Source organism: Rhopalosiphum padi, chromosome 3 (genome assembly GCF_020882245.1).
Source record: "Rhopalosiphum padi isolate XX-2018 chromosome 3, ASM2088224v1, whole genome shotgun sequence".
NCBI classification, from domain to species: Eukaryota; Metazoa; Arthropoda; class Insecta; order Hemiptera; family Aphididae; genus Rhopalosiphum; species Rhopalosiphum padi.
This window is the reverse complement of record NC_083599.1, coordinates 42,035,896-42,058,375: the sequence shown is the minus strand read 5'-3', so window position 1 is coordinate 42,058,375 and position 22,480 is coordinate 42,035,896. Positions and strand designations below refer to the sequence as shown.

Here is a 22,480-nt window from a genome sequence, read left to right as displayed (position 1 = left end):
TTTCAGAAGCAATAATAACATTATAAAATATTAAATTATGATAAATCGCAGGGCATTTAGGAAACAATCATCTGTGTACAGATTTAAATTGCTCACAAATTATTAAATGAATATCTGAAATTCTGAATTGTGAATGTATGAAGATATCAAATCTTAACTGTTGAATAAACAATAACTAGAGTCCTAGAAAATATTAAAAAGGTACAAGCACATATACTTGATTCATAAATAACTTAAACTAACTTACCTACAATTTATCATTTATATAAACAAAAAAATTTAAAACTACGTTTTACCAAAAAAAAAAAATCTATAAACATAAATAATAAGTGTATAGGAGTATACAATTCTAGTAATATTTTAACAATGGTTCGATTTTAACTACTCATAAACTAGTAAAAAGATATTGCTCTATTATTATAGTCGAACATTTTCGAGATGTTACGGGTAAAGTACAAAATACGGTTAGTGTACATATTACCCGGGTAATGTGAACACTACCTATACCTATCGGATAAAGTAAAAATACTAATTATAAAACGTTTATTTCGTACATTACTCGGGTATTTTACACATTATCTACGACTGAGTGGTTAAAGTACTTTGATAAAATGTATACGATAAAATTAAAAAATAATAATTCAGTTTATTTATCGGCAGTTAAGTATAATGAAATAGTTTCTTAATTAAATAACTTTTTTTTGGATTAGTATAATTTGGTTTTTGTTATTAGAAAGACTGTATAATTGAACCATTTTAAGTGTTTGATGCGTTGGTCATGTTGTAACGACGTTATCAGTTTACGATTATAGTAATACAAATACTTTATCCACAGCACACCGCATAATGTATAAATTGATTGGATAATACATATTTAAGGTGGATAATGTATACATTACACTATTCATATGGATAAGTTTCACATTACCCGGGTAATATGTACACTAACCGTTTTTGGACCTTACCCGTAACAGAGATATTCAAGATAAAATTAGAACGTAAAAAAATTAATACTCATGATTAAATGTTTAACTAACATATTTAAAATTGTATTTATATTTTATATTATATAATGCTTGCATTAATACGAGTAGGTATATATAAATTATATATTTTAATTATACTGTCAACTATCGAGTATCGACAGTCATATAAACAACATTCACCTATATGTAAGGGCATCTACAGGAGAGTTGGGGAGACAAACTATTTATTTCATTATACATACCATTATACCAACCAAATGCATATTGATGTATTATACTTTTTCAATATTTTTTTTTTTATATAAATTATTGTTTATATTAAACTAATAGAAAATTTATAAAATAATTTGAAATTCACTTATTAGCTTGTTTACTCGTATTATATTTTAACTTTGTCATAAATATCCTGGAAAACAGCTATTCTACACTATATTATAGACATTACCGTTTTAGTTTGCGAAAGGATGTATGTAATGTACTTGATAGATCTACTTGAATAATAAATCTAATGAAAACTAAGGGAATATTGTAAATTAAAAAATATTTAAAGTATCATATTTTTTTATTTATAATAATTTATAATAACCTAGTTTGAAGTATGGAATTGTGATGTTTCATTTGTAACTTATAATTAACTAGCTTATTAGAACAGTTCTTTATTTTGAAATCTACCATTCATTAAAATAAAACTCAATTTAAAAATATTGACAACTAGTTTTATTAATATTGCTCTCAGCAATTTACATATTTTCGAAATTTTTCGTAAAGTTATTTAATTTTTTATATTCACTTTAACATTTATGTTTTTAGTTTCAAATTTTTAAATTTCTCTACTTAAAACTAATTTTAATTTTAGTGCCTACTAAAGCCATCACATATTTCATCATATAAAAACATAATTTCAATGAAAACGTTGTACAAATTTAATGAATTTTTACCTTAATTTAAAGAAATAAATATCGTTGTATGTCTGTAATCTGTACATTAATATAGTCTATATGGTCTACCATTAATTCTACACAAAATTAGGTATCCTTTTTAATAAGATAAATATAGTGCTGTATTAAAGTAGTCTTAAATCTTACAACGTTTTCTTAAATAGTAGATAAAATATCATAAACTTAAAAAAAATGTATTAAAATTACAGTATAATTTGGTAATATATTTAACTAAGAAAAATTATAAGTTTCAAAGATAGAAATATTGATATTTTTATGATTATATTTCTCGTTATTTTAAATTCAAGCCTGGATATAATTTAATTATAGTTATTTTTCTTTGAAAATGGGATTTTTTTTCCTGAGTAATAACGGTAAGTAATACCTACGCTATATCTGCAATTCTCATCGTTTGTAATATTACCTAATTTCAACACACTTTTATCCTAAAAATTAATAATATTTGATCGTAATTTAATTCAAATCAATACCTATTTGAAATACAATTTCTTTACTCTTAAATCAGTAAACTAGTCTTTAACATTATACTATTATTATATTTGTATAACCATTTGTCAGAAGAATTAAAAAGTTAAAACTGTATATTATAAGTCCTTGCTTGAGAGTAACTGCTCTTAATAACCTTTACTATAAGCGCCCTTGGTTAGGTATAAGTGTAATACATAGTACAACGTAGATACATAAAAATATAAATTATAAATTATATTTCGTGATACCGTGTAAAAGCTTATTCAATTTATTCACACGTGCGACATGCCTACGCCACGTGCGTAAATTTTACCGTATCCTCACCACTATAGTTAATAGTTAATACTTAATAGTTATACAATATTACAGTATACACGATTACTAATATCGCTTAATACATGTCGTGCTGAGATATAATAATATAATACTTATCTGTATAATAATATCCATATAAATATTGCCATATTAGGTACCTATGTATTTTATGTCGTTCAATGTGAACGAAATTATTGAGCCATATATTATGATTATTTTATATAGTTTTATCACTTAACTAACTATTCATTTTCTAGGTTAATCTATGTATTTAAAAAAAAATTCACATAAATTGAAGTAATAACACAATATTATTGGAAAAAATAAAATTTAATTTAGTACCTATTTTTAATTGTAAACGGTTTTTAAATGACAACATACATTAAATATTACGTATATTTTATAGTTTTTTGAATTAATTTTTATAAACTATTAACCTTACTGTGTACATTTAACAATTCTTAAACGACTTAAACTTCCTATTAGTTAAATTATTATTTAGATACTTAAATTATCGAAATTTTCAAAAAAAACATCAGCTTAACAATTTACAGCAAAAAATATGAATCTCCCTTGAAAAAAAAGATGTTTGTATCGTCACAAGACACTCCTTAGTATAAAATATAAAAGTACTATTGTATTTGAAAATTAGGTCTAGTTATATATTATATGCTTATAATAATTATTCCATTTTTCAGAATTTGATTAAGATAATGATGCTGCAGTACATAAAAATATCTATTACCGTTTCATTTATCTACGTGACATATATAAGTAGGTACCTATACACAATATAATATTTCTATTTTTGTGAATTTATGTTAATTAGGTACCTATACCTATTTTTTATTGCGTTCATTTTCTATATTTTTTCAGGTTAGTTATTATATATTCTTAAATATGTAATTAATGATTTTTTTAAATAAGCCCTGTTTGTTCTATACATTTAAATAATTATTGTTTAATAAGTTGGTTGGTGACCGTGTCCATAATATAGACTTATACCTCATAGAGACCTGGTATAGTTTCAAAACAGTTTCTATTATACATAATAGGTAGTCTTTTATAATGAAAAAATATGGTACGATAATTTTGACTGTTTATTTATTATTGTGATGTATTATAAATGCTTTAAAAGTTTATGATAATGAAAATAAATTATATTTAATTATTTTTTAAATATACATTGTTTAGAATATTCTAATTTATAGTGGCCATCTTTCAATGCCAACTTTCGCATAGTACACAGATATTTCGAATAGAAAAAAGATCATATAACGATGAAAGTATTGTGAACATAATGGTCTTTACATCAAACATTTTAAAATTAAAAATACTCCTGATATGTATAGGTACTAAAAATGAATATTAATAATATTATATTATTGTATATTCAATCATCAGTAATTGGTTTACAACATTTTTTTGTCCTTAATCACTGCTCACGCTAGAACTATAATTTATACATTAGTAATTAAAACAAATTACGCTCAATTATAATTGTTTAAATTATTTTATTTTAATGATTAACAATATTCATTACATAACTATAATAGCCAATAGGTATAACATTTTCTGAAACTTATCCACCTTTTATTAGGTATACTGATATAGGTACCTAATTAATATATTATTTACCATAATATACAGGAATAATAACAATAATATAACCAAATATTATACATTTGAGATAAAGAAATTAATAAATACAATAATGATCAAATATAAGCAAATTTATAGGTATGTATACTATACTATACTATCTATATATACTATATAAATAAATATATACCTGTATTATAAAAATTAAAAAAGCGATTAGTTATAGGTAATATTAAGTAGGTATACAATTCAAAGTTATATCTTCAAAAAACATAATAATACTAAACTTTCCACGATAATTTTTAGGACAGATGATATTATCAATTTTACTTTTTTTGTAAATACAATATAAAGGATTCATATAGAGGTTACGTGTTATATTTTAATAAATCTATTGCAAATACAGGTGTTAATTATTTAAAAATAATTTAAACAATAATATAAGTAGAATGTTATGAGTATTTAAAAATTAGAAAAATGTATTCTTTAATAAATGGACGGATTTATAAAATACCGTAAAATTTAAAAAAGTCTTTATTAAAAACTGATTACTTTTGTAGAGTGCCAAAATAGGCAATACTGTTAAATCATGTTGGCTTAATTATAATAATAAAAAAACTTAGAAATATACAGGTAGGTGGTTTCATTGAATATTGATTGTAATATCAGGTATCAAGATACATATTATACATATATTGTAATCAAATTCTAAAAAAAAAGAATAATAATATTATAATTTTATTTTAAAAGATAACTTGTAGGAGAGATTAGAGAGAGTTCACCTATTGGTAAACTTCAAACAATTTTTTTATGACGTTTGAAATAAATTCAATTTTTAATTTATATTTTATTAAAGTTTTTGTATAAAAAAGCATTTAAACTCATTTTATCAATAAACATATTTGATAAGCTTTTTACGTCAAGTTATAAAACTGTAGACTTTTAACAAATTACCTTTTATATTTTCTTATTTTCTTATAAACATATAAACTATAGTCTATATCCCAATAGTTAAAAAAAAAAGTTAGTTAATAGTCAACAGGGTCTGTAAAATAAAATTGTTTTTGTGTTGTCATCTAAAAATAAATAGGAAATGTATTTTTTTAAATACTAAGTAATTGATTAAATAAAAATTACAAAATTACCAAGTTAATAAATTAATAATATGGGTACCTATTTAATATTTTATCCATTTAGCATATTTTCCAATACATATAGAACATTAAAAAAACTCAGCAGATCATACCCAACTAAAAAAAAAAAATTTATGGGATTTACCAGCTCCTTAGCTATTATATAGGTTTAGGGTCCATAGGTTACAGTAGATCCGACACATAAACAATATTATATTATTATTAAATAACAAGATATATAAAGCTCAATACGTCATAATAATATATTATTTTCCTATTTTTTTTTTTAGATTGTAGGTAACTGTAAATTAATTAATTGTACTGTCATATTAGTTGAAAAGAAATTGATTAGCATTTTTTTAAAAATGTATTATTAGATGAAATTATTATTATAATTCAAATGATGGATTAATATTGCCTAGATAAAAAAATAGTATTTTTTATGGTTTTAAGCTTATTTAACTGGTGTATAGGTACAATTTAGTCAGATGATTATATTGAATATATTTTTATAAATTTAATACATAGAACATTTTGAATTGGTAACATGATTTAAGGCCGCATTTTGAATAGATTTAAAACTTTTAGGTAATTTATATAATTAATACATTTAAAATATAAGCAAAATATAAAATCGTATTTTGTAAACTTAAAACTTTTTGCCAACATAATCTCATACAAATTGAAGATATAAAATTATGATTTAAATACCTAATTGGTCTTGGCCACTTCATACTGTATATTAAGTAAAAAATAAGTAATTAAAATATATAAAGACATACAGATTAGGTAAATATCTAAGCTAGTATCAATCAAACTTTATAAATTATATGTATTTGTTAGTTAATTATATTATAATAATGATTAATGAGCTTCACTAAAAATTTTAAATATGAAAAAAATGTTTTAGGTATTTTTATAATATTATTATTCTTAACAATGTATTGTTATTAAAATATTAGATTTGTATTTAGTTATTTATTTTGTTATACATGTTGTAATAAAATATATGCCTTAAAACAAGTTTCTCAAGTCTTTGTCTAAATGTATCAAAGCGTAATACTGTTATAGGTACAATGCTAGAATTGGATATAGTCATATAGAGAATGTGAGGAGACATTATAGTACTATATTTAAATTAGTTTTTTAAATATTTGAGCGTATCTCAACTAATTTTATAAAAGTTGATTGGTTGGCATTTATTAAAATGAAAACATTTTAGAGTATCTATATTTTTTTTCCAATTCTAGCATTAATCTTAATATATGTAAATCGATTAGCCTATAGTATTATAGTATTATATTAAAAATTGTAATAAAAATGTTTATGTAATTGACTTTCAATTCTTGACAAATTCACTGATCATTTTAATGTAAGTATATAAGTTAATCATAGTCCATAGAACTTATCAGTCATATTTAATATAATGATACTGATTTCCAACCATACCTTGAACCTACCAAGTTACACTTTATAAGATATAAGTCAACAAAATAATAAAAATATAAATATATTAAGATAAGTACCTATCAAACAAAATTATAATCTATAAAATAGGTAACGAAATATAGTTATTTAAGTCAATAATCAACGGGACAAATTATTTTCGTAGACATTTTCATGGATAATATATAGATAATAATAAAATAGCCAGACTGTTATAGTCTTATTAATATTAATAAAACGAAACGTGGGCATATAATATTAGAATAACAAATAACAGAGTATAGTTAGCCTATAACCTTCTTCGTTGTGTTATTCATGGATTAGGTATTTATAAACATTAAATTTAAATGTTATGTAATGTGGTCATAATATTATGTTTTCTAAATTTCAAATTTTACTAATAAACGGTGGCAGCGTGAATAGATATTTTATGAGGCGGCCGCCTCATGCAAAAATGGGGGTATCCCAATGACTCCAGTTTCCAGGATCTAGACTGCTGGACTAGTTTATAATTTATACTCCCATAGTCACACCTAACGATATACCTATACCTAAGTAAATATTAAGTAGGTTTCCTGCGTTATATTATTGAGAAATCGTTTAAAATGTGAGAAAAAATTAGTGGGTGGGTACTTATTAAGAAACCTAATTGCTTCACAGGAAAAACAAATCACGCCACCACTGATAAAAAAGACATCAATTTAATGCAAATCCAAGGGGATATTTTAATATTTACTTAGATAATATCAAGTTTGTATCACATAACTAGTGTTATCCATGTTTAGATGAAAAATACATTTAATTATTTAAAGCTCGAGCCTAAATACGAATTAATTGTTCAAACTCGATGTTACTTTTATAAAATATGTAATAACTTCGGGAAGTGAAAAATCATGTTTACAAAGATCACTCACGTCTCTATGTACACAATACAACATTTAACGTATCGTTTTAGAAATAACCGCTCTAAAATAATATGGTCATAACACGTTCGTAATCATAATAATATATTAATATTGTACCTATGATATATTATATGGATCGCGCAATGATGACCACTGTCTTACAAGACCGCGATGATGACCACAGAAAATTTAACAACAATCAGATAATAATTAAATAATTGATAAATAGATAATAGTTTATAATATTATACATAGCAGTTATTTTTTTTATTTTTTTTTTTAGCAGTATTCATATCGATGCTCATAACGTATAAAGTTGCGCGCGTATTTTACTATAACAATTAGACTAAATTGAAAGGGTTGCTGCAAAAATCACACAAGTTTTTGAAAATACACTTATTCACAAATTAAAACAAAGGGAAAATATCCTAAGCGTCAGTGCAACATCCAGATTAGTCCGTTATATATAAGTAGGTATAATTTTTATAGTGAATACCAGCTATAGACTTATCTGGTTTCCATTTTTTGCTACGATATAAAGCAATGTGTACACACTATTCAAAACTTAATTAATGTCGAACATTGTTTTGTTTTATTTAAAATATGAAATTTTTTTTTGTTAAAAACAAAAAACTAAAATTGTGGCGTTTTAAAAAAAAATATGTAAGTTATAAGCCTGTTTTTTGATGATACCAACAAATTTAAAAAGTCAACTTGTCTGATTTTTGCAACAAATCCTTCAATCATTATTATAATATTTATCAATATTATTTCGCGTGTGTGTGTGTTTTATTGATCTTCCGTGGTGTTGTTCTGCGGATCGATGTTATCCAACCAGTTGACTATGAACATGTTCCTGTCGTATCGGGTGAACGCCTTCGGCTGATATCGCTTTATGGTGTCGGTGCACACGGCAATGTCATCCGGGCACAGCGGCTTGCCGCCGGTTTTCGGTACGCTCAAATATTTGCCAGAACCCGCGGCTGCGGTGGCTGCGGTCGCGTCATAGCGGTCAGACAACTGCTGCAGTGGTTCTGGTACACGATCGGCTCCGGCACTCTTGTCTAAATTGAATTCGCTCAGTGACAAACGTTCCAATGTCTTGTAAGTGATCAACAGACGCCGTTGAATATAATTTTGCCGCACCTACAGAGGATACAAATACATATAATCAATATATATGATTATAATATTATATAGGGCCAAATTGGCACATAGCCGGGGTGGAGGGGGTTCTTGGGTATTACAACACCTCCCCTCAGCTATATTAATATAAAGGTAATCCAACTGAAGTAGTGTCAATGGGCATTCCCTTCACACACGCCATCATGACTTGTAAATCTCATCAAAATTGCCTGTTGTAAATATTATTAAAGACTATATATTTTATCTTTTCTAATAAAAAAAAAAATTAAAAGATAATCCAAAAATATATTATATGTTAAAAATGATTGAGGTTTTTACAAAAATTAACAGTTGCTATTAGAAATGTTGTCGATAAACCATAAACTACGTTGTGACCTGTGTACATGATTAGAGGTAAGATTATTATCTGAATATATTACTTTATTATACGACTCTCCCACGCTTATACGTATATAAATTATATATTTCCTATGATTAATACCTAAATAAAATACGCTCCGGTTATACGAGTACATGATATGTATTCGTATAATATCATGTCATGTATAATTTCTGTTGTTATAGACCGTATTTATTAAATATCTATAGGTGTGGCAATACTGCAATATTTATATATACATAATAAAGATACCTATATCCTAACAATATGGCTATAATAAAAGATTAAAAGCAAAGAGTGATGATCATAATAGGTATATTAATATGTAAACAGTAACTGAAACATAATACTATTAATTTATCTTTTCGTTCTGCAAGCTTGCTTTCGGGTCATACACATTACATACACAAACAATTTTAACTGTTTAGAATCAACTGTCTCTCGGACTAACCATCCCTAATCTTGGTTGGTTATTAGCATATTTTGTAAATATGTGGTTTTTATGGTTATTTAAATATTTTATATCAAATTATATGTCAACACCGCAGAACTGATGAGCCCTTGTCTCTTTTCAATATGATGGCTGAGTTATATGGCCGACCATATTTTTGGGCAGCCGTAATAAGAGCCATGCATTTCTTTTGTATCAGTTTCCATGCTACCAGTTAATAATAATTGAGTACCCGACCGTATAGGTGTACATTGAGTATGGTACATTAAGCGTAAAGTATGAGTGCGCTAAATAATTAATTTTCCACATACCCATGGGTCATAGTGAATGAAATTATGTAATAAAATATGAATGTGAACCTTTTAAATTTCAATTTATTATTAATTTCAATAATCAGCTACAGTCGTTTTATAAACTATCAAAAAACCTAAAGTATCTCATTACTCATTAGTTTTTTCCTCAAATCAACGACTAAGTATATTATATTGTTATTATTATAGATGTGTTTCAAACTACTATGGTACGCCAAAAATAACAATATTATAAAATGCGAAAATATAAATATAAACTTATTATTTTATTTAATGATGTGTGTGGCAGACAAAATAATATTATTTTGTGTATAAATTATTATCATATTATTGTGCGTTGTTTTGAAAATTTTTTTATCTCAAATCGCGGAAAATACATCAATAAATTTCGACACGCACATCGCACGGAAGTAGATAATTCAAAAAATTATAACCTAGCTAATTTTTAACTGTTCTATCATTTTGATATATTGACGTTTTGAACAGTAAAACAGTTCTATATTTAGCCATTATATAAAGTGGTACGTTACTGGATCCGTAATAAACACGAACAGTATAATACTATAATATATACTGTGTCCCATGAGGATTTACCCATTGCGATATCTCCTGAAATAATGGAGATGTCATAATTCTGATTTTTTAATAAGATTCACAAGGGACAAGAACTACAAATATTTTATGTTTTAATTTATTTTAATGTTTTGGTAAAAAAGTTAAGAAAAAAATATATTTTTCATTTAATTATTTTCAAAAAAATTTTAGTTAGTCATTTTGTAGAGTTAATTTTTCTTAAAATATTGACGTTTTAACATTTTAATTTTATTAATCTCCTGATTTTTAATATTTTTTTGAACATTGCAAGCGGCGAGCCACACTGAAGGCCACAAAAGCCACAATATGTTTGATACAATGATACATTGATAGTAACTACTATCGTATTAAATAATTCGCAGTTTTTTTTTAAACTAGAAAAAATATAAAAATCAGGAGATAATGAAATTAAAATCTTAAAACATCAATATTTTCGAAAAAATTAACTCTACAATATGACTATTTAAATTTATTTTGAAAATAATTAAATAAAAAAATATATTTTTTTGACTTTTTTACCAAAACATTAAAATAAATTAATACATGAAATATTTCCAGTTTTTTTCCCTGTGAATCTCATTAAAAAACCAGAATTATATTATATCTCCATTTTTTTCAAGAGATATCGGCAATGTGTAAATCCTCCCAGGACACTGTATATTATATATCTATAACTATATCTATAAATGCATTAAATGCGTAAAACAAAGTTTGGAAACCACTGACAAAGATATTTTTATGTAATTTTATTTATTACCTTGATTTCATATACGCGTATTTATACGTGATATGTGATGTAAAATATTTATCATCTGATTTCAGATAACTATATTTGATTGCCAATCTTATATGCTAACAGTCAATCGCAAACAAACACACACCCACACTGGAGTGCTGAAAATATAATCATTTTACGCATATACCTTTTTGTTGACGGACCTCACGAGGTCGGTGGGACTGAACGCGGACGGCGCGTAGCTGTTGTGCAACGAGCTGGAGTACCGGCTCGGCGACGGCAGCTGCGACGTGGACGCCATGTCGCCGACCACCACGCACGTGGACAGCGACCGCGACGTGTTGCCCAACCGGCCCTGCATGGTGGTGGCCATCAGCAGCACGTCCGAGTTTATGCGCAACTTGTTTATGGCCAGCTCGGAAGCGCTGTGCGGCATGCGGACGTCATCGTTGTCCGCGGGCCAACACCCGGTGTCCATGTTGGTCGCGTCAGCGATGTCGCTGGTGCTGAAGCTCTTGGATAGACCCAGCGCCGACTGCAGTGCGCCGCAGCTTTTTATCAAATCGTTCTCTTCTTCGAACCACACCGAATTCGTTATGTCCTGCGACATCCTGTTTCGACACGATGTAATAATATAGTTTAATTATTTAATAGGTAAGGACGGTAAAGTAAATATGACCTATATACTTATAAAATATATGTTCTTTCACCGATCTATATACGTGTATACCACATTTTATATGACTCGGCGCAAGAAGGTCCGCGATTAACGAAATCGAAAAGATCATTATTGTTTGAGATTTTTTTGATTTTTATTTAAACTATATCAAATCTGGAAATGTTTTTACAATAACTGCAAGTGGTTTTTATGAGGTAAATATAGAATAAGATAAAATAATTTGACTACATTTAAAAAAAACTTGATGACTTGAGTAAATGAGTCATCCAGTGATGAAAATTCGTTTGGGAATTTAATTTTGAAATGCTAAAGATATAATAAAATTGATCAAACAGTTTCGATTTCGTCAAAATTTTACATTGGACTTTATTCTTGCATCGAGCCAACAAGTATAATATAATATAATACAGTTTCCCCTACGAGCATCAGTTACAAGTTAACAACATCTTCCGGCGTACTGCTTAAAATGAGCAAAACGCTAGGTACCAACATGAATCCAATTAACGATTGTACCTAAATTAAATTATTAAATTTTAAGTAAGTACGTTTACAACGGAGCACCTTCTTTGCAATTGGTAAAAAAAGATATATATACAAATTACGTCACACTATGGTCAGGTATCCTTGATATATTTATAAGAGGATCCTGGGCTCTGGTATTATGTTGCGAGACATAAATATAATACGTTAGGTTATAAATAATTATGAAAAACATTGATGTATTTTGTTTCCTGAATAATTTGAATTCGGCTTGATATTTAACATCATTGCTATCTAGTATAAATGTCTAGTGTACTATGCCATTGAAGAGTAAGTCATTCTAATGTATGTGTTAAATTAGAATTCAATAATAAATCATTGCTTACAAAAAAGATTCTAATAATTGGAAGATGGTCTGTTAGCAATCAGCATATATTACTAAGTATATTTGATAATGTCATTATGTGAATGAAATATAAATATATGTATTAAAAGTTTCAAATAACAATGAATGATACTTTAAATTCCAACAAAATAACTAAATTTATTTAAATTAAAAATTTTAATTTTAAATACGTATTAATAAATGTTATGACTTTCTATTTTCGATTAAATTTAACTGGTAAATGAACAACTTAGGATATCTTATCATGTATAGAAAATGCTAATATAAACATTTATTCAAATTTAAAATATCTAAGATTATTTGATTTTTATTAACACAAAAGACTATGAATTTAAAATGTTGACCTCTAAAAAGTACCTACTAGATTAATTTTTTATAAGAAACCACAAATAATTGAAGATTGAAGTCTTTTTTTCACTACTTTTTGTGTATACTGACAAAAGCACACACACACATCATTGTAAAATCAATACGTTCATAGCTCCGCTCAGAATATAAAATAAGTAGGTATTGATTGCATAGTAAAATATATATAATTATGTGAAATATTCACAATATAAATTAAATTTGAATGAAATACATAACCTGAGTTTTGTTATCATACATGTAAAAAGTTTTAAACAAACGAGTTTGTAAATAATGAATTACGAGTAATTCGCAACTTCTACGCTAAAAATGTAGTAAAAATAGAAATGTTTACAAACATCATATATACTAAGTGTCTAAGTTCATTATTATAATATGATAATATTATTATTATATATATATATATATTGACATATTATCATATGAACACATACAAATTATTTTACTTTTAAAATGTGAGCTAATTAATGTTTTAAAATTTAAATAATACCTATGTGTTGTAGGTACGCATTAATTACGTATTAATATTATATACTAGATACAAAAATGATTGGGCATTCATTCAGACTAAAACAGCATTTCAATGTTTGGTACGTAATAAGATAAATACCTTAAATATTTTATATTTTAAAATAATTCTTATACTATTTGGTACCCAACAACTTGAACAACTACGTCATTTTGTTATTAGATGGCTTTAAAAATATTAAATAATAAAAGGATACAAATCCGAAATCTCAGTACACATTTAAGTTTTTCTTAAATATTTACCTTAATATAAATAATTTATTTTAAATTCTTATGATTCTTCGACTGTTATTATATTATGTTCTATTTTTAATTGTCTAATTATTGAAATAATTTTATAAAATAAGGTACGCGCGAAATATTTTTAACCAATTACCTACTGTTTTTGAGTTTTCACTAGTGTTGTTATTGATAAATAAATTTAATCAAATTGTAACGATAAAATAATATATTGAATTTGAATCAACCTAGTTATGTCAAGGACTCTTATATTTTAGCTTATACCATTGATTATAAATGTATTAATATATATTAGTATATGTTCCTACATATAGTAGTATTTATAATAATTGATGTTAATACTTAATTGAAAAATGCAATTAAAGTTATTACTTATTTTTATTACACTATTCACACATTAAACTATGCTTTATCATGCCATATATATTATTTATGCATACAATTATTTTTTATTAACTTTGTAGAATATGTGCTGTATTAAAAACGTAATAATGCTTCATCGGTCATTTAGTGAATAATATAAACATCATAAAGAATGTTGAATAATCATCGAAATTATACTCCCAAAAAAAACCAGTTAAATAATACTAGTTGAGTTAGTAAAAATTAATATAATCAAATAGCATATTGTGTTTGAATTACCTAAATAAATAAATATTAAAATGTTGATTATTATTAATCATCCCTGACAAAAATGTTTGAAATATCAATAATTAATACATATTTTTTAGTATTTTAAATTATACTATGTTATATTATTTAAGATCTTCATACACAATAAAATAGTTTGTTTTAGATTTCGATTTTGTTTTAATTATGTACGAAGCACAAAATGGCATGTCAAGTATAATAGTCAATAGATGAACAAAATTAAAATTTACACAATATTTAATAAAAAATTAGACATGAAGAGTGCTCTAGTGAGGTTCTGTTATGAGTGGGTTTAATTTGAATTCAATTATATATCAATGTATACAAAAAACTATTCTCAGCAGAGACGGTCTATCAGCCAAAATAAATAAGGATATTTCATAATAATATGTTTTTGGATATTGCTATTAAATTTATTTATTTTACTAATTGTATTATAACGGTAGTCGGTAGGTATATTTACATTTTGTCCGAAAACATTGGAAGTACATCTATTATATTATTAATATTTAAGCATTATACTAATGGTAAATATTTATACAATATTATATAATTTTTATTTATTTTCGAATCCCTTTCCGTTAAACAGTGTAAATACTGTAAATAGTATAAATACTATAAATAGATATTATCTAGGGAATGAATTTCTTTGTAAATACATATTTTTTTATTGAAATGAGATATGTTTGATTTGTTAAACTATATGTATTATTTAGATCATTCCAATTGAAATAAGCCCAATTTCATCTTACATATTTTTTATATTTTGGTATAAATATACTTATTTTTACATAATATTTGGTAAATAAGTAGGTACATAATATTTTAGTAATTTTTGATTTATTCCACTTTTTTCTCTATTTACGACGATGAAAAAAGTATATCTTCAAAAAGACAGAAAGACGTCGACGAATACCGAACTGTCAAATATTAATGAACATTAATTTATAGAATAATTTGAAAATTGATTATAATTTGCTTTTTCCAGAATTTCTGTATTTAATAAACACACTTTTCTTGATTGGTTGGTTTGGAGTGTTTCGATAATGACATATTATTAGTCATATATTTCCCATCAACCAATTCGTGTTCTTATCTAATGAAATCAAAATTGTATTTCCCCTTTATATCGTCTCTTATTTTATATTTTTAAATATTGCTTACGTAATTATTACACAGCATATTTTCATTTAAAATATCTCTATTAATATTTGTTTCCAAAAATAAACGAAATTCTAGATTATTGTTTTTATGAAATGGAATATTGGTGGATAACATGTCCTTCCACTAATAAATAAAAAATTATGATTTTTTGAGAAATACTACATGGAATATAAATCCAATCAAAACTCTAACTTAAAATGCACATACAAAATTAATATTTGTATACAGATAAAAGAATCACTTATGTGGATTAGTGGATAATTTTTAATTCACATATAATAAAAACAAAAAAATTAAAATAGTCAATTTTATATAAAAGTGTCAAAATATTTTGGAAATTATAATATAAATATTTGGAGACAATTTAAAGTATCTATGATTATTTAGTTTTGAATTAAAACGAAATAACAAAAATTATTCAAGAAGAATTAGATATTATACAAAAAATATCCAATATCATAAAACTTCAAACGTTTATGAAAAATTAATTTTACTTAAACATTTTTTTAATATAAGTTAAAAAAACTTCTAAAGAACCTTGTATTAAATATTCATATCCTAGGTATGAATATTAAAAATTTCATACATTTTTAACTAGAGAATAATTTGATAAACTACGCAATTTTGCAAATTATGTTAAAATTTTAGTTTCAATGCTTATAAAAAATCTTAGTTTTAGAATATCTTAACTAAAAAATATGTTTTAAGAAATGTTTAAAAACAAATATATATATATATATTGATATATTACAATACAATAAATAATAAAATAAAAATATAGGTAGGTAAACAATTTTTACTTACAACAATATTATTCAATATTACTTTAATACTGTAGATTTATTGTAGAAATTTTTTTTTTTTTTTTTTTTTTTTATTAGCTTCTAGAGATATACTATTATAGCTCAACAGTTACATGCAATTGTACAGTAATATAATATGACGATTACATAATATTGATAAAATTAAGAATACAATATTAATGAATATGATAATATTTAAACATACAATAAAATAGATGGCAAAATAATTGACATACCGAAATAAGCCAATTAAAATTTAAAAACAATAGGCAGAAAGATTAATTTGAGACATGATTAGATATATATATATATATACGTGTAATGGAAATAATAATTAAGTAATATGATAACAAAAATATATGATGGAACTATGGAGTAAAACGTTTTTGTAGTACCTCAGTTAGGAGGGATATTAGTGGCCCGATAACAGAATTTAAATTGTTGATAAATTGAGATAGCACTGAGGTGACGATATCGACTGTAGGATTATTATTTGCGGCCGCTTCAGCGTAGGATCTTGCATTGGGCTTGGCCTGGGCGTCCGGGATCACGGTTGGAGGAGCCTTGGGAGACATTTTGGGTTTATTTTTATTTATTTTTTTGTAAACCGAACAGCCTTTATAGTTTGCGGTATGATCACCAGAACATAGAGCGCATTTGGCTGGAGAATCCTTAGATTTGTTGCATGATTCCGAGAGGTGTTCTTCCCCACATTTAACGCAACGTGGATTGTAGTGGCAGTACCGACGGGTATGTCCGTAAGTCTGACATACGTGACACTGTGGTGGACCTTTTCGTGGATGTGGTTTCTCTACAACTATTTTGGTGTTGAGAAGAAATTGAATTTTGTAAATATCCAGGTTATTTGTGTTCGACTTGATATCAACAAAAAATAAAGGCAGGGGAGTTTTGTCGGAAAAACGTTTGATGTTGTGAACGTTGGAGACGTGGTGTCCCAAATCAGAGAGACCAGCGATGATATCTTCATGTGAGGTGGTTGGGTGGAGATTACGAATAACAACACGTAACGGGCGAATAGCTTTGGGCTGATAAGTATGAAAGCTAGTATCAGTATCCATTAAATGCCCTAAGAGCAGATTGTAATGCTCGCGAAAATGCGTGCGGATAATTAGATGAGAGGGAGTAGATTTGCAGATGAAATCAGACGGTTTAAGAATAGACAGTAGACTAGAGGTGAAAGAGGAGATATCACTCACATCTTTTATATACACAGGCGGTAGATTTGAAATTTCGGAGCTATTGTGATTTTGTCCAATGTTGGAAGATGAGTTGTTGTCGGCGTCGTCGTCATTGGCAAGAGTTGAGTACCGATTTGGAGTGCAGAAAAATTTGAATTTGTTTTCCTCAGTCTTTGGAGACAGAGAAGAGGAAGAGAGGTTACGTTTATTAGTATTTTTGGAGCCATTATCTTTAGATTGAAACGACATAATTAGAGCGAGATATAGACTATAGGCAAAGCCGTATAAGTAAACTGTGAACAGATAACGGAGTGACGAGCATATTGCTATCGGAGTACGTGTGCACTTAACGGCATTCGAAACCGAACTGAATTGTAGAAATTATTGTTACTCTAAAATTATATTGTGATTAAAAATGATCCATACTTTATTAAGTATGATTTACGTAGATTATTCTAACTTAACCAACATTTTTATTTTATTAATTATCTAATTAAATATTTGCAACATATTTTTCAGTTTTTGATATAATGAAATTATAAATAAATTCACTCAACTTATCGCTGAAGAGTAGTTTTGTCTTGAAACTTTTCTTATATGTTATTGATTATGTTGTCACAAATGAATTATAACTACCTTTATTGTGTACTATATGGCATATTGTGTATTGATTATTTAAGAATATAGAAAAATAAAAAGTAATTTAAATTTTAACCCACAGTAAATTTAGTAAAATTAATAAAAAAAATTGTTTCAGAAAATTACAATTATAAATATGTGTGTCATAGTTTATTTTATACGTGTTTATCAACATGATGTCTAATAAGTTATTAATTATAATAAGCTAAAAAACAATATTTTTTTACTCTATAGGCTATATGGCCGTATAGTGATTATTGTTTTTAAACATGATCTACACATTCTACAACCACTATATAGACGTATTATATATCACACTTTAAATGAGTTATTTTTAAAATTTTCATTTAATAATCTAATAATGATAGTAATTAATTAACATCAAGGTACTGTTTAGTGTTAATGACTACAGACTGAATAATATAAATTGGTACCTGTGTGTGATCTAATACTTATAAATAATAAATTATAATGTGATATGTTTTAGATAAAATAAAACTATGTTTTTCGTTTCGCTTATTAAATAATTATTGTTAAATGTATGCGTAAAGACCCAAAATATAAATTATAAAATAGGTATATTAAAATATGTTTTCTCCATCGACCATTTTTCCATTTTTGGATTTTAATTTTCAAACGTATCAAAAAAACATACTCATTATTCATTATTCACTTAGGTATTCTGCATTATATGTATAAATTTCGCATTTAGGTAGTTGTTTCATAAGTAATAAATTACGTTGCGACCTTCGCTAAGTCTTAATTAATAAATTTCAATACTATTTATCTGTGTATAAGTACTATAAGCTATAACTAATAGGTCTAACAAATAATATTTTGTCCGTATGTACCTATTTACTCCATAAATTAATGTTACAGTGAACGATAAAATATGCGAAAAATATCACTTTGTAATAAGTATTTAAAATCTGATAATGTCACTAATATAATATGGAATAAACATGTTTAGCATACGTATTATCTATAGGTAACTTATGTGTCAAGAACACCAAATTTTACAGGGCGGTAGTAATACATTTTCCAATTTCATAGAACATATATAGTTCCAAAGTTCAATATCTTTTCGTTGTCTAAATTGGTTTGATTATAGAACATGATAATAAAGATTAATTAATTAAATTATTTAAAAGTAGGTAGCGCTGTATAATATACATAGAAAGTATATTAATAAATTATAATTTATGCATTTTTTGGAATTAAATCGTAGCTGTATGGAATAATTGGAATTTTTGTTGTTCTTAGTTATTGACGTAAGTATAGGCACTAAAAATGATTAATTGCTTATTAGCCATATTATCCTAAAATGTTACAATATTATAAACATGTGTATATAATATCATGTCAGACATTATTACTTTATAAAATATAAATACGAAATTAGTATTTATATCAATATTATGATGGTGGACATATTATTTATTATTATAAAAGATTGTATAAAATTTGATTTCTCTCAATGCATTTATAGACCAAAATTTATAAAAGTAATATGTTATGTAATTGTTATAAATTTATAATATGTGTGCTCTTACAGGTCAATATTATTAATAATGTATATAATAATGTAATGTAATATATCAATTTTACAACTAATTTGTGTGGAAAACAGTGGCTGTTTTAGACTTATTACAACCTTTGAGTGATAAAATCAACCAGAGTTTACTCAATGAACCTATAAACTGAACTAAAAAAAAATGGACCCACAATACCGTTACCTATTGCAGAATTTACAGTCGTCAAATTATGAATAATACGTAACGGGTAAAGAAGGGTGTTGTGAATAATTAGGGTAAAGTGAAAAGTATAGCATTAAAAGCCCTAGTATTACTTATAATGTGCGAACACAATTTCCGGGGGTAAGTTATTAACGAATGAACAAAGTGAATTGAATCGAATAGTTGTTAAATGAAATAAAAAAAAACCTTAGTCATACATAAGGCACTAGGTAGTATTATAATGTTCCAATAATAATGTGTAACTGTGTAAATTACCCAATTTTTTAGGGTGAGTAGATAAGGGTATGTACACGTAAGCACACAACTACACAAGTGCAGTTACAAAAGTTCCACAGTAGTGGTTCATAGTTCATATCGTAAGAAACTAAGAACAAAAAAAAAAAATAATAAAAATAATTTGTTATTCTGTATAATATTTTTAGTTGATTGGTTATTTTATTAGGTTTAAAGTTATCGTAGAGGTTTGTATAGAAATAACACGATAATTTATGCTTATAATAATAATATTTTGTGTAAAACGTTGAAATCGTAAACTTTTATTCGGTCACTGTGCAATGTCCGGACAATGTATAGACTATTATCGTTTCTACTTTGACCACTAAAACCGTGGGCAATATGTGCAATAATACTCGATTTCCAATGCTACCAAAAGCGACGAAGCGTTATATTAATATCATATGATATAATGTAGTTATTCGTGTCATAAAATGTATACCTTTTGAAAAACGCTTCGGGATAAGAGCTGGTAACGCGGTTCAAGACGACGGCGGTGGTGGCGTAGGGCTGTTGATGTGCGGCGGCGGTCCTGGAGGCGGCGCACGACGCCAAGTCCTTGTCCCTGGACGGCGACCGTGGCATCCGACAGCCGGTAGCCATTATGATCGGCAGGTTTTGGCCAACGCCACCGCCGCCGCGGTTGTCCTGCCGGCGACAAGACTGCAGTCCTCCGTCGCTGGACGTCATCGTGTGCGACCGCGACCAAACTAACACCCACGACGGTGTTTACGGTGTGTATACCGCGACCTAACCGTTCGTCAACGATGACAACGCCGTGTATCTAATAATATTACGTGTTTAATTATTATACTAATATTGTAATATATGATTATTATATAATAGTATTATACGCTGTGCAGTGGTGTCTGTTTTGACGCAGTACGGTCGCGACGACGGGACTGACAACTGCAACTTGTGGCGCCGCGCACTTTAGCGCGCTTTCCGTTCCGGATGAGACCAGTGGAAAATTGGTGCGGCGGTGGTGCGCGTTTTCGGGCCGACGGGCGCGTACTGCGTTCGCAGCCGAGCCGGGTCGCGCGTAACACAACAACAATACGACTTAAATCGATAGTAGAGAGACTACCGTAGGCGGCGTCGGCGATATCGGCGGCGGCGTATCAAAATACATTATATTATTACTGTGTATATAAATTATGATGTCACGTCCAGTGTGACCGTTTCGCAGGGACCGCCGAGTCAGAATAGGTCATAATATACTATACCATAGTATACGAACGGGGTTGTGAATTTTATGATAATATTCTCAAAAAATAATTTTGAAAAACACCGTTTGCATCGCACTAAAATATGTATTTAACATTATTTTTTTCAAATGCTTAACGTCTTTAATTATACGATTAAAAAAATTATTAAATCTATTATTTAGGCATTGGCCGAGTGCTTAAAAATAATGCATAAAATCTGAAAGAAAAAAAATGTTAGTTAATGGCCGGAAATTATTTAAAATAGGGTAGGAAAATAATTGCGTCCCCGAAATAGGTTCTATAGTCATATATATATATATATATATATACTGCGTAAATACATAAAAAATATTTGTTAATAAAAACTTATTTTTTTTTTTAGAATTCATTTGATAAAAGCTAATGAGGATCCTTGTATTAAATTGTTTTTACAAGTACAATATTTTCGGAATTTTAACTTCAAAAGCTTAAAATAAAAATTATCCCTAGGTATATATTTTCTATGTTTTTATATTTCTATAAGAATATATAATATAAAATGTTTAAATTCATATCTATTCATATTTTGAGCTTATTGATCGAGTCTAAAAATGCACAGGTAAATACTTACAAAAATTAAAATAATTTATAAAATCTCAAATGCCTATAAATAACTT

At 26.8% G+C, this 22,480-nt stretch overlaps 1 protein-coding gene across 1 annotated transcript; it reads right to left on the bottom strand.

The window, feature by feature from the left end:
• Positions 1-4,212: 4,212 nt before the first annotated feature.
• LOC132926701 (uncharacterized) lies at positions 4,213-21,652 on the bottom strand. Its single transcript, XM_060991101.1, has 4 exons — positions 21,471-21,652; positions 21,059-21,400; positions 11,619-12,042; positions 4,213-8,960 (listed from the first exon to the last, which is right to left on the bottom strand). The coding sequence occupies exons 2-4, from the start codon at positions 21,304-21,306 to the stop codon at positions 8,604-8,606; spliced, it is 1,029 nt and encodes a 342-aa protein (XP_060847084.1). The 5' UTR covers positions 21,307-21,400; positions 21,471-21,652; the 3' UTR covers positions 4,213-8,603.
• Positions 21,653-22,480: the final 828 nt, after the last annotated feature.

Bases quoted from the DNA above. Each gene is read 5' to 3' on its own strand.
- LOC132926701 (XM_060991101.1), bottom strand. From the start codon at position 21,306: ATGACGTCCAGCGACGGAGGACTGCAGTCTTGTCGCCGGCAGGACAAC. The intron at 12,043-21,058 runs GTATACATTTTA...GTGTCGAAACAG, and splicing joins CCCGAAGCGTTTTTCAAAAG to GATGTCGCAGGACATAACGA. The intron at 8,961-11,618 runs GTATATGCGTAA...TATCCTCTGTAG, and splicing joins TGAGGTCCGTCAACAAAAAG to GTGCGGCAAAATTATATTCA.